Consider the following 17,893-nt stretch of genomic DNA (forward strand, 5'->3'; position numbering starts at 1 on the left):
GGTTAGGCTGAGAGAGCGTCATGGTCACTTTAGCTGCCCACACTGACAATAGCACCAGCAGAGGGTGATAGAGACACCCCTGAAGATGCATTGGGATCTCAGCCCCTCACTTCTGAGTGGCTGCAACCAGAGAGGAGAGGAGAAGAGGGTTGGGGGGGGGCGAGGAGGAGAGAAAGGGGGAGGAGGAGAGATGAAGGCAGGAGAGTTGAGGAGTGGAGGAAAGGAGGAGGAGGAGAAGAAGTGGAAGGGAGGAGAGGAGGCACACTCACTGTAATGGATCTGCGCTCTGATGGGTGTACTGTAGGTCTTGTGCTGTTATGAGTAAATGTGTCTGAATGCTATATTAGGTTAAGAAATGTGATTGTGCTTTAACCCTTAGTGCCACCATATTATGGGTTTATGCATACTGTAGATCTAAATAATGTTTCCTTTGCATGATAAACGTATATAATGTTTTGCTATAAGATAAGTGTGTGTATAGGTTATTCAATATGTTACTGACTTTATAGGTTGGTTTGCTTGTTTGTGAGTTGGGGAGTTTGTGTCTGTCCTGTGAGGTATAAATAGTATACAGTTTTGCAAGGGCTGGGGAATCTTCCAGAAATGTTTACACAGAGTCAGATAAGAGAGAATGTCACAAGATTAATGAGTCTTTAATAACCATCATCCTGCCCCATGAAGATCAGTTTGCTACACAGAGTGTAAATCTCAGTATGTTCATCCAGGGGGATTTTGTCATCCGTAGGGACTCTAAAATCACAAACTAATTTGGAATTACAGAAACATCAAATACGCACCAGATCATGTGAGCTTAGAAAAGTACAACACAGTTCTAGTAACTCTCTTGAACTATTATGGAACCCAAGCACAAACAAAAAGTAAAAAAAAGAAAGAAAAATAAATCCGTTGGCCATCACGGTGAGCTTCAACAGTGGAATGTGTGTGGAGTGCCAGTGGTCTGTCTGTGTCCATACTCTCTCCTGATGAGGTGCCTACCATGCTCCCAACACAGATGTCACGACATGTCTGTGAGGCGGAATTCTCATGAAATGAAACCAAGCGAACACTCAACTACAGTCCAGTACAAACAGTCAAAGCACTCCCACACGGGTAGGACTATCTGTGCACACACGCCATCTCACCACAAGGTCCATACAAAACACAGCACAGAGTGACTGCGTGGTGTAGGGTCAGTCCAACACTGTTGTGGATCTGGGGTTTATGATGGACAAGGATGGCCAGGGAGGATGGTGGCTTCATAGTCAGGTAGATTCATCATTGCAGCCATGTCAGCTGTTTCTTAACAGGGACATTTACCATTTACACACACACACACGCACACACACACACACACACACACACACACACACACACACACACACACACACACACACTACATTGGAGGTGCTGTCAGTTCAGCCCCATACAGTATTGGGCCTACAGGAGGGTATCTAGAGGTTGTATTTTTTCATCAACAATATTCCACAGTTCACAAAAGTAATTGAATAAAGAATAATAATCTGTTTAAAATCATCCCACCCATTGCTTCATAACAAGTACAATTGGTGTAACATTGTCAATAAACACCACTTTCTTGTCATGCTTTTATCGTGCACTGGCCAATTATCTTGTGTATTCGATTTACATGTGTTTATGTAAAATGTTTCGTCTGCATTATGTTAAATACTGAAAATCATGTAAACCCACAGAAAGAGCACAGCAAACTAGCTATCTCTTAACACTGCCGACAAAATTTCTGATTGGGTGCAATTTTCATTCTATATTGTGAAACACCAAAAGATCAACAACAGGTCCATAGAAGTCACAGCCAGGAGATAAACCTCTCCCTCTCTCTCTCTCTCTCTCATAGTGTGGACAGGATGGACGTGACACTCTGAGACACCAATGCAGGGGCGTCTCTGGGCCATGGCAGTATATCTGAGGCAGCCTGCAGAGGAAATCTTCACCTTAATCATCCCATCCTTTACTCTACAGGGAGGAGATCATAAGGAAGGGGAAAAAAGCAACACAAACAAAACATTCAAAATGCCCATGGATGTTTCCATGAGTCTGGCCAAATAGGACGACTTCAGGAGCCGCTGTTTCACCTTGAGACTGACAAGAGATGAAGGGGGGAGGGGAGGGGGCAAACACTTCCCCCAGGGGCCTGAGACTGAGTGGGGTTTGGATTCTCCATGGCAACAAGCAGCAGAAGATGCGATTGGCCATCGCATAGGCCCTTTTCTAGTGTCTGAGTGTACAAAATGGCCGTTGCTCCCTCTACACCTTGCAGCTCCAGAGGGAGGCAGGGAAAAGGATGTAGGACATGGACCACAGCAGGTAGTAGACGCACGCCGGCGGGAAGGAAGAGCAGAACACCATGATGATGCCTGTGGAGGAGATCACACACCCAACATCATGATATAGCAGCGCATCCTGCAATCAGGGCAAGATGCTGATGAAACAACACTGCCATGTTCATTACATGTCCTCCCGTGCTCATTGTGTCATTATGTTTGGGTGTTTGTGAGGATCACCTTTTCATCGTTTCTACAGGCAACCTTGTGGAAATGAGAATCATCCACTGTGTGTGTGTGTGTGTGTGTGTTTGTACCTCCTGCATAGACGACCTTCTTCCAGGCCTGGGACTCCAGCACGCGGTCATGGGGGTAGAAGGTCTGGCTAATCATGAAGAGGATCATGGCCATGGCGGTGACGCGCAGGACCACCATGTGGCCACCAGAGAGCAGCGAGACACAGGCCAGGATGGCCGAGGAGTAGATGCAGGGGAGGCCACGGTACATGAAGGGGATTCCTGCAGTGGACAGAGCAGGAAAGGGTGTTTGGTTAGGGTGGGGACGCAGACAGAAAAGCAAGGGCATTACCTGGAGTCCAGTCTGACTTGAGTCACGGTTTCTGTGATGTACGACTGGACCATAGGGCTTTGGGATGGCTTACTGTACATGGATTAAGCCTAGTCCTGGACTAAAAAAGAAATTCAATGGACATTTCCATTGAGAAAAAGGTTTTAGTCTAGTAGTCAGGGTGATATGTGAAAGGATTATGTCCCCTTTTCATAAAAGCATGAAACTTGGTACACTTGTACAGTTTGGGGCCGTCAACATTTTCAGAAATGGCGCCACTATGTCCGCCCTAACCGAATTATGTATTTTGCATCATATCTGTTGAACCAAACAAGACGTCACAGAAAATTTGATGTCAACCCCCATGTTCTGACCCTTATGTTATAAGGACTCTTTATGTTAAACTTCACCCCTAGCTGAATTTGAATTGAGTCTCCACTTAACAGTTGAAGTTAAGTCTTAAGTCTTAAAACTTAACGACTTAGACACAGTATATTCTGTATGTGTCAAAAATGACAAGACGACAAGTCATTATGTGCAGTTTAAGGAATTAGGACATTATAAACAGACTTCATGCCCAACCTACTGAGTACACAATTACGTGCAGCGACAGTGTTGAAGGAGAGGAGTTAGTGTTCCCATGAGAAGGCGCTTCCATGAATGCGCAATCTGTAAAAGAGAAACTGATGACAAACCGGATAGGGACATTCTGTTCGACACTTTGTAACATGCGCTACACTAGCCGGAAACAGTAAAATCCAATCAATAATAGGGGGTTGGGAATTACAATACTTTTTAAGGTGAACTTAAAACTGCTTTTTAAGGTTAAGCAGATATGAAAGCCTACACATTAAGTAAAACAAAATCTGAACAAATATTATTATTTTTTTGCCCACAAATGTGTTTGATGTGTTTGTGTGTTTCTAGCTGCCTGTGTGTTTCATCAAGGAGAAACCCCAGTTCTGAAATGTCATATTTTATTTCATGTTCAGTTTCTCATGTTCAAACACAAGGGGTGGAAATGAACAAGTACGTACTGTAAATAGCAGATACCTTGTAGGTTTTAAAACTTGTTAAACGACTACAGCATGTCTGTTAGTGATTCCTTTAGCTCGTTCTAGAGCCCCCCCCCCCCCTTAACACTGTTACCATAGTAACATGTTTTACGGGGAAAAGAATAAACCCTTTTGCCCATTAATGCTCATTGCCACCAATGGATTACATTCTGACCAAACCTATGTCAGGGGTTGATTGTGAAATGAAATGCTGGCGATCCATTAGCATTATATCTTTGGTCTTAAAATAAAAATGTTCCAGAGAGATGCTGAGGTGAGGAGGGTGCGGAGCTCTGAGCTCTGGCACTGCCTGCTACTCACTGGGGAAGTGTGCCTGGGGTGCCTTGGTGTTGACATGGCTCCCCGCCCCCGTGTGTGTGTGTGTGTGTGTGTGTGTGTGTCTGTGTGTGTGTGTGTGTGTGTGTGTGTGTGTGTCTGTGCATGTTCAGTCTTGTTCTCCTTATGAATATGTTATGTCTGCGCCTGTAGCTGGAACAACTTGATGAGGGTGGAAATGTTTGGTAAATTTTTTATTAACGATGGCATGTGTATTCAGTGAACTACGAGGATTACTAAACTAATTTCCACTGCTCTCCACACTCTCCACACAGAACATATCGACTTCCACCCACGCGTACATAACCTAAAACAACAGCCAGCTACTTGGGCTTACCCAGGCATTTGTACTGTATTACTTACTCTTAGTTTACAAGATATAGGCTGTAATGTAGGCTATTAGACTGACTTTAAGGATTCGTGGATAGTGTGTGATGAAGCTCTTTCACTGAAAGCCAATCCTATGGGTGTCTGAGAGCTATATTTAGCACGACAGACAGCTTTTGCTGGGTAAGAATGCGTTATGAGGGTTTTTTTTTTTTCAGTCTGTTGAACATATGATGTTTATATGTAAATGTATTAAAAGTGGGTCGAATATATTCAGACTGGCAAGGCTCTGAGGCTTTCCGGGTTGGGGTCTTTGACCCTTTTCAAATCTGCCACTCATACTGAAATAGTGAATGCCATTTGGCAGGAGTCAGTCAATAACATAATGTAATGGTATCGTTTTAACAAAGCTAGCAAATTCTTTTTGTTAATATGTAGGGAGACCGGCACAGAATATTCATGTCATTATTACCAGTTTTCTTTATGCTTTCTTCATTCAGTGCTGAGTTTCCTGCATGGAAAATCGTTGACAAATCCAAGTATTACTCCTAACATTTGTCAGTAACACAGAGCAGCAAACCATTCCATTAGGCTACAAATAAATGAAGTGAACTGAAGTGGGTATTTGTTCAGGCTGTGGCCGAGTAGTTTTAATGAGGCTATGCTGTGCACCTTACACATGTCGGATGTTGCAGGACCAGGTGCTCTGGATGTGTTTGGCTGGGTGGGTTCCGACTTGGCTCCAGGTGTCTGTCTCAGCCTTAATTAGGCTTGAACGCCATCCCACAGACGGGATTTACTTTTGTGTGTGTCGCCAGGGAGGCGCTGGTTAATGGGATTCCAGCAAAGGCGACTTTCAACCAATACGGAACGCTGAATATCCTCTAATATGCTCATAGGGTTGAGACAGAGATCTCCTCCACACCCCATACCCCCACGCAAACACACACACACATACGCACACACACACAAAACACACACACACACACAAAAACACACACACACACACACACACATTAACTCAGCCACTAATGACATTCCTGGGTAATTGGTTGAGACCTAGCTAAAGGATTTCTCTAACCCTGAAATAGCTCTTTATGTCAAAGACATTGCAATGGTCTCCTATTGTGACACAGCTAGGGATGCAATATAATACAATGTAAAATCTCAGAGGCATCATGATTTAACAAGCAGCTCTATTCTTCATGTCACACCTTGGCATTCTATCATACTGTAAAAGAAGATTTTACCTCAGCAAGTTATTTGAATTTTCCAATGAAATTATACGGCTTTATTAAATAAGGATGGCCTATTTGGCAGCTGTATTGCCCTAAACAATGAACCATGTAAGAGAGAGTCTTCCATGCACACCTTCCATAGATACCACTTGTTAGTGGGTTCAGCTTCTGTGGTCAGTCCCTGGGTGGGGATGATGAAGATGTCCGGCTCAGGCGTCCATAGCACACTGAGCACACCCACTTCTGTCTGATCTCAGAAGCTAAGCAGTGTTTAGCCTGGTTAGTACTTGGATGGGAGACCGCCTGGGAATATCAGGTGCTATAAGCTTTTTCTTTTTTGATAAAGACATTTAGTCTACATTCACCTGAATGCATGCAGACCAGCTAAGGTTGATGAAGATGTCCGGCATTAATTGCTTACGGCCATACCACACTGAGCATGCCCGCTCTCGTCTGATCTCGGAAGCTAAGCAGAGTCGGGCCTGTTTCGTACTTGGATGGGAAGTTGGGAACAGGACCATCTCTAAACCTGATGCCAGTTAGGCCTCCACTCCTCCACTTGCCTGTCCTCTTTAACCTCCATAGCCCACTGAGAGAGGGGAGGGGGGCCCTAAGCCTCCTGCCCGAGGGGGAGAAAGCACGACCAGGCCACAAGTCTTCCTGACAGCTCCACCAGAGGGCCTGTGTGTGTGTGTGTGTGTCGAACAGCCCTGTGTGTCACGGGCAGCTGAACGCTTGCGGAACAATGACGTTCTCAGCAGTCTCGTGTGGACACCATTCTCAGATTATAGGACTCATTCCCAGGGTCTCTCTCTCCTGCAGCTGCACTGAGACGGCCATCTTTCTTACGGGAGATATGTAATGAAGTGATGAAGACTAACACCATCGTTCATCTCACAGCAGGGCATAATGTAGAAGGACTGCTTATTAAACTTTGGCTAAGTTGGAGACTTCTTCATTCCTTGTGTGGAGATGATGTTTTATTTTTAGTCTGATGGTGATGTTGACTTGGCCCTGGCTGGCACGATATGACTCAGTTATACGCCGCATCTACATCATTTATAAAGCCCTTATAAATAAATTATATGTGGAGAGATTGACAATGTGTTGATTGTGCACTTGATCGTAACTGTCTTGAAGTATCAACCCATAAACTCAAATACATCCACACACACACACAGACACACACACAGACACACACACACACACACAGACAGAGAGAGGCTGCTTACCACTGGAGAAGAAGCAAAGGCGAGTGAACACTGAGAGGACGTAGCACATGCACAGGAGGTTGTCCAGAAGGCTCTCGGTTCTCAAGAGCAGCGAGGTAGCAATCCCAAATGTGGTGAAATCTGCAAAGTCATCAAGCTTAGCACCTACACACACACACACACACACACACACACACACACACACACACACAAGACAGGAATAAATGAGTCCACGGGCACAATATGGATCTGCTCATTAGTGTATGGAAGAGTGTATGTATGTGTGAGCATGTGTGCAAAATGTCTGCGTCAGCCTCTCCCTTTGTAAACAAAATTCCCAAAACATTTCTTTATTCCTGGAAGCGGCCGGGCTGTTTTTGCGCAGGCCATCGTCGTGGCGTGATGGAGCGCAACAGAATTCCACGGCTCAGGCCGAGGCATTTGGGCCATGCATGGAATGCTGTGATCCCATAGAGTCGGATCAGATGCACAATGGCCGCCTGATCCCGCTGTGGCCTGCTGCATCCAGGGGCATTGTTCCCGCGGACAAAACACCCCAGCGGTGACTCACGAGTGACTGACCGCCACAGAGCTATTTCAGGCTGCTGGGAAATACGTTACTGCACCCCTGCACACATACACACACTCTCTCTCTCACACACACACGCACATAAACACACACACATCTCTCACTCTCTCTCTCTCTCTCATACACACAAACACATGTGAAAATATGTTGTGGTTCCCCCCATAAAGAGCCCCTCTAACGGTGTTCTGCACTTACCCAGCGCTGAGCAGGCATTAAGTCTCCTGGCAACTGCCCCGTCAGCCAGATCAAGGAGGTAACCAATGAGGACCAGCCAGCAGGCAGCGTACTGGTGACTGGAGGGAGAGAGAGTGCAAGCACAAGTGCAATGTGACCACATGAAAACTGATAAACACACTTTAGTTCATTAGTTCATGGCCCAAACGTACACATCAGGGGATAGACTAGCAAAAAAAACAATCCTGGATCTGCCCCAATTCATCTTTCCGCCATTCACCATCACAAGTCAGCTCAGCTCACCTGTGATGCTAACCGTTTGAGGCTAAGCATGTGAGGTTACTAAAATAAAGGGGGAGCTCATAACAATGTAATAAATAAACAGCTCTGTGTAAAAGTAACTTTTCTGAGCCTGTAAATATATACAAGGTCCTGGCCAGTAAAAATCTTAGTGGGGGTGGGGTGTTAGATGGGACACGGCACACACACACACACACACACACACACACACACACACACAAAGGTCACTAAGTTTACAGTAATCACTGATTCTAATTGTGCGGGTGACCTCAGTCATCACACATACACATGGGGTGACAGAGTGCTGGCTCCCTCATCCCTGGTGCTTGGATCATTTATCTGATCGACCAATTTATCACATGGATAAGACCAACATCTCTCTATTTCCCTGGGTTTGAGGCTATTCTCATTTCAGAGGTGACGTGTCCAGTGCTTGGTGCTCAGGGATTTGGAGATAAGAGTACAGGTGTAATCATGACATGATTTACAGGACTATGTGATCAATTGTGTTGACGTAGCATGAGCAGGTCAATTTAATGATTAATGTCTTAGGCTAATGAGTCTTAACTGAAAAATTAGTGTGTAGGTTCAGGTTTATGGTAAATTACATTAGACTTAGACTTCCATGACTGATAAATGGAAGCATTACATTCTGCCAGGAAGAATCAATACATCACTCATTCATTCATTACTTCCGACCAATCACCAGTCTGCATCAGTCTTAATAATGACATGACTTTGCACCTGCCTGCTGCTTTCAGGTGCCGGTTTTTCGATGTTCCCACCCTCCCTCCCTAACCACCACCAGTTTAACCTTGTCCAGCCACCCCTACCGTCTCATTACGGCAGGATCTGCAAGGGTCTGCACACACAGTGACTTGGACCGAGGACGTGGCCTATGCCAAAGACTACCTCATTGTTGCTCATGTCTTTTGTAAATCCTTTGATGGATTAAAACATGTGTTAACCGTTATTGTACCTCCCCGAGTCTTTCTGGTAGAAATAGCTTCCAGGGAAGTATATCCTTACGAGTTTCTTATACTCTGGTGATTAATTATTAGCTAAAAAACATAGGCTGAACTTATACGGTGTCATAAATTCCTGTCATACATCAGCCACGCCTCTTTGTCATGTGAGCTCATGTCTGCCTTCTGATAAGCTGGCGCCTGCAGACCAGTACGCTCGTCACAGTGCTCTGCTATCCTACTGTGCTTTCGCTTCTCAGTCTCACACAAGAAGCATTTGGGATTTTCAGCCTCATATTTGAAGAAGTAAACAGATGGCTGTTTTGAGATCTGGCCACTAGGGGGTGGGAATGAGTAAAAATCATGGTGCATTTGCTGAGGCAAGGTTGGAGTAAGACACACCTTGAGCCTTTGGTTGTCAAAATGATCTATGGCCACCCCCTAACCAAATCTCACTTTAGACACACAAAAATACCTACAGAGCCACAGTACATATCCACTACATCTTAAATATCAAAATGTTCTACATAATCCTTTACAGTAGATTATGGTGGGAAGCTATTCTGATCTATTTTGTAGAAAGACCTAAGCACTGCCTTTGCCATCCTTTGTCTCCTCTTGTTCCCTCACAGAAGTTTGCATTCCTCTGCAAAACATTTGAAAGGCATGGCATGAAAATTATTCTATATAGGCCAGTTGCTGTAAATTTCTACCTCGTCTTTGGGTTATTGTGAGAAGTCTACTATTTTCAGTGTGGTGGATCCATCGACAGCCGTGAATAAAAACACATAAAAAGGGGAATGACTATTGTACAATAGATCATGATCAAAAGTCTTTGTAGGACATTGTATTGAAATTAAAATGGATTCTAATTGGCCACTGTGCATGTCCATAACTTTGGATTTCTATTGACACAATATTTTAGAAACTCAGTCTCATGTTTCTGCAGATGCCATGGAGTTAATTATGAGCTCCTGGGGAGAGGCACTTTCAACAACAACAAAGGCACAAACTGTCTCACACATGTTCCTTTAGGCAATTTAATTTGTGACAGTTTCCTCTTCAACAAAGATTAAATGACCAAATAAACTTTTTTATAGGACTTATTTTTATTACAGTGCATGAAAATGCACTGTACTGTTCTTCCTAGGCAACTTCAACTTCTTATTATTATTCCGCTTACCACTTTTTCCGTACGCAATTTCTCTTGAACAGTTTAACTTAGAAACTTCATACTTTATACTTTTTAAACGAATAAAAAAAAAAATCCCCATAGACTTAACATTGTGATTGTGACATCACAATACGGCTATTAAGCAATTAGAATCCTATGCCAGGTGTTCAGGCCACCTGCAGCCTCAGGCTTTAAGCATACAATTTGGGTCAATTAAGACTACACATCCTATTCAACTGTTTCCTCTGCCCAAAACTGTTTCAAAATAAAAGGACTCACAACAATAATCCACTGTTAAATAATTTAACCCATTAAACTACTGAACTTTTTACATTCAACTTTTAAACAGTCTACTTTTAAACTATCATTAAACTATCTATCTATTAAACTAGCTGTCTATCAACAACTTTTAACTTGTCATCAACTATGTCAACACTTCTCATCAACTATGACTCCTACCCACTGTAGCTTGTTAGCATTGCTAGCATAGTTATTATTTTTAACAAAACTGCTAGAAAACATTAGCTAAGTTAGCTAAGTAGCATGGTTAGCATGTTAGCATTGCTAACATAGTTAGCATGTTTAGCAAAACTGCTAGAAAACATTAGCTAAGTAGCATGGTTAGCATATTAGCATTGCTAACATAGTTAGCATATTTAACAAAACTGCTAGAAAACGTTAGCTAAGTTAGCTAAGTAGCATGGTTAGCATGTAGCATAGCATAGTTAGCATAGTTAGCAAAACTGCTAGAAAACATTAGCTAAGTAGCATGCTTAACATAGTTAGCATGTTAACATTGCTAACATAGTTAGCATGTTTAGCAAAACTGCTAGAAAATATTAGCTAAGTTGGCTAAGTAGCATGGTTAGCATGTTAGCATTGCTAGCATAGTTAAAAATGTTAGCATAACTGCTAGCAAACATTAGAGCCATTCCAACTCAGTTATCGTCAAATACCTACCTATACACAGCCATTAAACTATTTGAATATCAACATTCATTAAACTTCCAGTCTGTCAACAACTTTTAAACTATTTACCTTCAACTTTTAAACTGTCTACTTTTAAACTATCATTAAACTATCTATCTATTAAACTAGCCGTCTATCAACAACTTTTAAACTATCTACATTCAACTTTTAAACAGTGTACTTGTAAACTATCTATCTATTAAACTAGCTGTCTAACAACAACTTTTAAACTATATGTTTAACTTTTAAACAGTCTCCTTTTAACTATCAACTTTTATTAAGCTATGCAACCACCATGTCTGTTCTAGCATCACCGCAGTAACCAGCTCTTTATTATCTATTTTAACTATACATGATATTTTACATCACAACTTTTGCATTTTCATGCACTGGTAATTCCTTGGGAATTGCGTTTCTAGTTACAGTGCATGCAAATGCACTGTATTGTTATTCCTTAGGCTTGAACTTCGTTCAAACTTTGTAACTAGGTCTTGAAAAGGACACTTGGGGAATGTATTTTTAACTTTTGTAAACTTTATACTTTTTGATAGATTAATAAAAAACAAGCTTATTTTCCCCCATAGACTTAACTCATTGAATGCCAAGCTGTTTTGGGGAGCTAGAGCTGCCAAGCTGTTTTGTCCTAGAGTGCCAGCAATCTAGACTATTGTTGATGATTTTTGTACAGCCACAGCATTCTGTGTTATAGCTATGAACACATACAATGGCTCGTTTAAAAGGTGAGACTTTCAGCTCTCAGTGGGTGCAAACCGTGTATTTCTACACGCCTCTGTTCCTGAGAAATCCCAAGCTAAACAGTGGCTAGTTTTTATCAAAATCGCTGTTTTTTTCTAGAAATGGAGATATAACGTCTTACATGAAATATGAAGTGTTGCCTGTTACTTACTTGTGTAAACTTTCCGGGAAGTGATCAGTGAGACCTGGCGAGACTGCCACCTAGTGATAGACCCACGAAAATGGCCTGGTTTTGACCTGACGTGCATGCGTCACTGATTCGACCCAAAGCGGCAACCGAGTTATGATAAAATGTCCAGATAAAATGTCCAGATTGTCCGTTTTCATGAGTTTTTGATTGTCATATATTTCATTTCCATTAATCACAGAGTTCCCAAAATCACATATAAGGTGTGTTAGAGTGTCTAGTTTCGTAATTTTAAAAAAAGCTAAAAACGTAATATTACGTTTTTGGCACTCAACGCATGGGAAGGAAAAGGCACTCAATGAGTTAACATTGAGCTGATGACATCACAATGGGCTAATTAACTTGATTTGCACCTGTATCAACCTTCAGCTGCTCAACTAGGACCCATCAAAGGGCCAGTTAAACTGATTGCACCTGTATCAACTGCTTTTTGCTCAATTAGGGCAACTCTCTCTGTGTCTCTCCATTCTACAAGGATATAAGGCACATTCCATCCAACTTTCTATCCATTCATCCTCTTCAAACCATTCAGTCATCCACCCATTAAACTATCCACCAACATCCATTAAACAATCTGCCTATCAACATCCATTTAACTTTCTGTCTATCAACATCCATTACACTATCTAAATTCAACTTTTAAACTATATACTCTGTCTCAGGCTTTAAGCATACAATCTGGCTCGCTTGTAGACGCAAGCCAGCAATATTTCTGATGATTTATTGGCGTGAAGTTTCGTGCACAATGACAAACAGAAGTGCAACATTCTCGAAAACCAGTAAGCCGAGTGGACTGCCATTACATCAGTGACATGACTGCAAGCTTCAACGTAGCTGTGTCTACGATTAGAAATGTCAAACAAATTTCGCCTACGTTGAACTCGATTGCACAGTTTGCGTAGCCTACCGCTTTGTTCTCCATAGTTTGATATACCAAAAATCCGAAGTACTTCCACATCGAACTCCTCAAGTTATTAGGGCCTATCACTCGTCTCTCTACATGTCGCACAGGTTGATCGCGTTGTCCTCCATTTTTTGGCAAAACACGAGCAGCACAGCAGCTGATTGAAACAGCTGTTCCCGGTGCGTAAAATTGGTTACTGCACTTCGGAATTCTTTTATATTCTTATATTCTTGTTTGTGAATTTTGTTACATCTATCTTTTTATTTGTTTATTTTGTTTAAAAATAATAGTGTAAATATTTAGTTAAAATCAATTCCCTATTTTAGTTTTCGAAATTTGTGTTATTTGGTCCAATCGATTGTGCATTCGATTTTCGAACATAAAGTGACAGCCCTACTAGCAACCACCTTAAGTACCCTAGCAACAACCTAGCAACCACCTAGCAACCACTTTTATAGCATAGCAACCACTATAATTACCCTAGCAATAGCCTAGCAACCACTTTTATAGCATAGCAACCACTATAATTACCTTAGCAACAGCCTAGCAACCACTTTAAGTACCCTAGCAACAACCTAGCAACCACCTAGCAACCACTTTTATAGCATAGCAACCACTTTATAGCATAGCAAACACTATAATTTATATATAATATAACCTTAGCAACCAACCCAGCAACAACTTTGCATGCACTGTATTTCCTTCAGGAAATGTTTTTCTAGTTATTATTATTATTCTTCCAGGCCCTAATTTGACTTGAACCGCTTATCGTAGAAACTTGATTCAAATTCTGACACGTAACTTTTAACTATTTCTACTTTTTTTACTATATACACTATTTTAGCATAGCAACCACTATAATTACCCTAGCAACAGCCAAGCAACCACCTTAAGTACCCTAGCAACAACCTAGCAACCACTTTTTATAGCGTAGTAACCACTATAATTACCCTAGCAACCAGTTTTATAGTATAGCAACCACTATAATAACTAGCAACAGCCTAGCAACCACCTTAAGTACCCTAGCAACAACCTAGCAACCACCTAGCAACCACTTTTATAGCATAGCAACCACTATAATTACCCTAGCAACAGCCTAGCAACCACCTTGAGTACCCTAGCAACAACCTAGCAACCACTTTTTATAGCGTAGTAACCACTAAAATTACCCTAGCAACTGCCTAGCAACCACTTGTATAGCATAGCAACCACTATAATTACCCTAGAAACAGCATAGCAACCACTTAAGTACCCTAGCAACAACCTAGCAACCGCCTTAAGTACCCTAGCAACAACCAAGCAACCACTTTTGTACCATAGCAACCACTATAATTAACTTAGCAACAGCCTAGCAACCACCTTAAGTACCCTAGCAACAACATAGCAACCACCTAGCAACCACTTGTATAGCATAGCAACCACTATAATTACCCTAGCAACAGCCTAGCAACCACCTTAAGTACCCTAGCAACAACATAGCAACCACCTAGCAACCACTTGTATAGCATAGCAACCACTATAATTACCCTAGCAACAGCCTAGCAACCACCTTTTATAGCATAGCAACCACTATTAGTACCTTAGCAACAGCCTAGCAACCATCTTAAGTACCCTAGCAACAACCTAGCAACCAACTAGCAACCACTTTTATAAAATAGCAACCGCTATAATTACCCTAGCAACAGCCTAGCAACCACTTTACAGCATAGCAACCACTATAATTACCCTAGCACAAACCCAGCAACAACTTTGCATGCACTGTATTTCCTTCAGGAAATGCTTTTCTAGTTGAGTGATATTATCTTTCAATATTCTGAACAAGACACAGAAATTTGCAGTCACAAAATGTTCCTACCAGAGCCCCTAACTTACTCTTCCCCATACCTAATGTCATCAACCTCACATCTCCTCAGTGTTTTTTATGGCACTTGACACTTTAGTTTTATCTTTTTATATCATTTTCTCCCTTAATACTCACTCAGACTTCAGTCCTGTTTAATTAGCCATTCATATACCTTTTTTTACCACTATTTAATGTATTCTTTAAAGTTGAGCTGGCTCTTGAGCATAAGACATTTCATTACTGATAAATCCTTATTTCATAAGTACATGACAATAAACTTGAAGTTGAACTTGAACTTGAGTAACAGGCAAAGATTTAAGTCTGACGTTCTTCTCTATGTGTCATATACGTGTCTTGCAATGGGAATTATGTTTGGTCAGGGGTCACGTGAAGTCAAGTCAAGTCAAGTCAGATTTATTTGTACGTCAGACTTAAGACTTTGCCCGACATTGAATCGAGGGCCCTGGGTGTCATCTGGTGCCCACTCACCCATTCAGACTGCTGAGGATGGAGGCCATGCCCATTAGCATGTTGGTGACGGAGAGAACGTTGGCAGCATTCTTGCGGGCAAACTCCTTGAGCTGGAGGCTGCCGGAGCTCTTTGACAGGAAGAGCTGTTTTGTGGGTGGGAAAAAAACCTGAAGCCAGGAACAAAAGACACACTCATCAAATTCACAGGTGTGTGTGTGTGTGTGTTTGTGTGTGTGTGTGTGTGTGTGTGTGTGTGTGTGTGTGTTTATGGGTGGATGTTTGTGCATCCATAAGTATGTGTTTGTGATAACACTATGTGTAGAGGTGCTATGTGCTTTGTACCGTTCATAACCTGAATGAAAGAATTCAATGTCTGTCATGTTTGTTTCTGACACAAGACACATGTTTATACAAACACAGTACTGCCTAGAAGACACATTGTTGCCGGTTTTCCACTGAATGGTACCTACTAAACTCGCCTTGACTCTACTCACTTTTTTCTCCACTACGAAAAACTCATACCTGGTACCTGAGCTGCCATTGTGCTAGAAAATGCGCTATACAAATGAAATACTTACTTACTTTACTTACCTGGTACTATTTTTGGTATCACCTCCGTCGAGGTTCCAAGCGAGCTGAGGCAATACCAAAAGGTGACGTGCAAGTATTGCAGGTTACTGATTGGTCACTATTGTCATTGTTGTGTACTGCAGAAGTTCTGAACAAGCCCGGCATTTTAAATAACTCAGCCCCAGAGATCTTAGAGCAGAGCTAAATAGAGAAGGTCTAGAAATTATTTTCAACCAAGATCAGTCATGCAATTAACTTGGATTTAAATTTCAGGAAAGGGGGAGGGGTAATTTTTCAATTTCTAGAAACAATGCAAATATCAATGAAATCCCAATCAAATATCAATGAAACCAGCTCTGTGTTCAGTGCGCCTCTGTGGTGCGCAGTGACGTCACACCAGTGTACAGTTTGAAGTGCGTAGCGCCCTGGAATCTTAGTTCAAATCAGCCAGCAATTCACGTTAACGCCATTCACAATTAGGCTATCGCACGTTATTATTCACAACAGGTACGTTGGTAAATAAACTTTGAAAATGGGATAACGTAGGCTACCACAGTAAAATACTAGTCATGATAGAGCATTCTATCCATTCATGAATTAACGAACGAGCTCTGTGTTCAATGCGCCTCTGCGGTGCGCAGTGACGTCACACTATTGTACATTTTGAAGTGCGTAGCGCCCTGGAATCTTTGCTCAGCCCTAATAGTGTCAGCCTCAGACATATACGAATCGTATACACTCTCTAGTGCCAGCACAAGCAATTCACGTTAACGTAATTCACAATTAGTCTATTAGTTATTATTCACAACAGGTACGTTCGTAAATTAAACTCTGAAAATGAAATAACGTACCACAGTAAAATACGAGCGTTATATCCATGAATTAATTTGACATGGATTAAAATACTGACATTAACACAAACAGCCACATACTAAGAATCATAAACTAAATACCATTGATTTCCTCCATTGCTGTTATTGTTACGATTGCTGTTACTGTGTATCCTGCGTTAATGACGCCACGGTAGCTTCCTCTCAAGACGCTATGGTACCCAGCTACATTAAGGGGTTACTTTTTTGCTGTCGAAAAGGAAACATCTGGCACCAAAGCTGAGTAGAGTGGAGTAGAGTTGAGCCGAGGTGAGAAGGTATTATTCAGAGAAAAACCGCATGCTTATTAACCCGGGGCCTCATTTATAAAGGCTGCTACACAAAAAAAGATGCGTAAACGGGACGGGGCTGAACAGTTACTGCCAACATCGGGATTTATAGAAAAAGATCTATGCAGGAAAAGATGCGTATTTCTACGCATCCTTTCACCCATGCGTAAAACCTTTGCAAAGTTTCTTAGACATAAGTCATAACATTTCATAACATGACTACCTCTGTGATTACTGGATTAGTTAGATATGTTATTATTCATGCGTTCATTCTTTTTTTCATATATAGCTGGCTAAAAACTCATATTGGCCACTGTTTTCTCGACTGCAAGGTGTTCCGCGGCATATAATGCATGGATGTTTTATTGTTTTCGCTGGATTTGCTGATTGCCGCGGAACACCTTATGTTACCCCTTAGCTGTTCTAAAATCACTGGAACATACGACCTCTTGGGGCTTATTGTTCAATTATAAATATTCAGGGATATTCATGAATAATGTTGCATTGACCGTTTTTGGAATATTGTGGAACAACAAAGGAGCATCGTGCACGCAACTCAAAGCAAGTTGGTACAACCCCAAAACAGAAAAAGTTGAGACATTCTGTAAAATGTGAATAAACAGAATGTAATAATCTGCAAATCTCTTAAACTCATATTTAGTTGCAAAACGGACACAGACAACATGTCAAATGTTGAATATGAGAAATTTGACTATTTCATGGAAAATTTATATTAATTTTGAATTTGATAGCAACATTTTTCAAAAAAAGTTGGGACTAGTTATGGAGGAATGTTTCACA

General features: G+C 41.7%; 1 protein-coding gene across 3 annotated transcripts; it reads right to left on the reverse strand.

Annotated features, from left to right (window-relative positions):
- Positions 1–637: 637 nt before the first annotated feature.
- On the reverse strand, positions 638–17,203 carry tmem269 (transmembrane protein 269). Of its 3 annotated transcripts, none has more exons than XM_048241047.1 (6): positions 16,887–17,203; positions 15,382–15,998; positions 7,816–7,913; positions 7,053–7,196; positions 2,615–2,815; positions 638–2,390 (listed from the first exon to the last, which is right to left on the reverse strand). In XM_048241047.1, exons 2-6 carry the CDS (start codon positions 15,765–15,767, stop codon positions 2,281–2,283), a joined length of 939 nt encoding a protein of 312 aa, XP_048097004.1. In that variant the 5' UTR covers positions 15,768–15,998; positions 16,887–17,203; the 3' UTR covers positions 638–2,280. The 3 variants fall into 3 exon arrangements, with proteins under 3 accessions (XP_048097004.1, XP_048097002.1, XP_048097005.1); XM_048241045.1 differs by having other exon boundaries at positions 15,382–16,134; XM_048241048.1 differs by having other exon boundaries at positions 15,382–15,528; positions 16,886–17,201.
- Positions 17,204–17,893: the final 690 nt, after the last annotated feature.

The sequence above is a fragment of the Alosa alosa genome, chromosome 4 (assembly GCF_017589495.1).
Source record: "Alosa alosa isolate M-15738 ecotype Scorff River chromosome 4, AALO_Geno_1.1, whole genome shotgun sequence".
In the NCBI taxonomy this organism is placed as follows: domain Eukaryota; kingdom Metazoa; phylum Chordata; class Actinopteri; order Clupeiformes; family Clupeidae; genus Alosa; species Alosa alosa.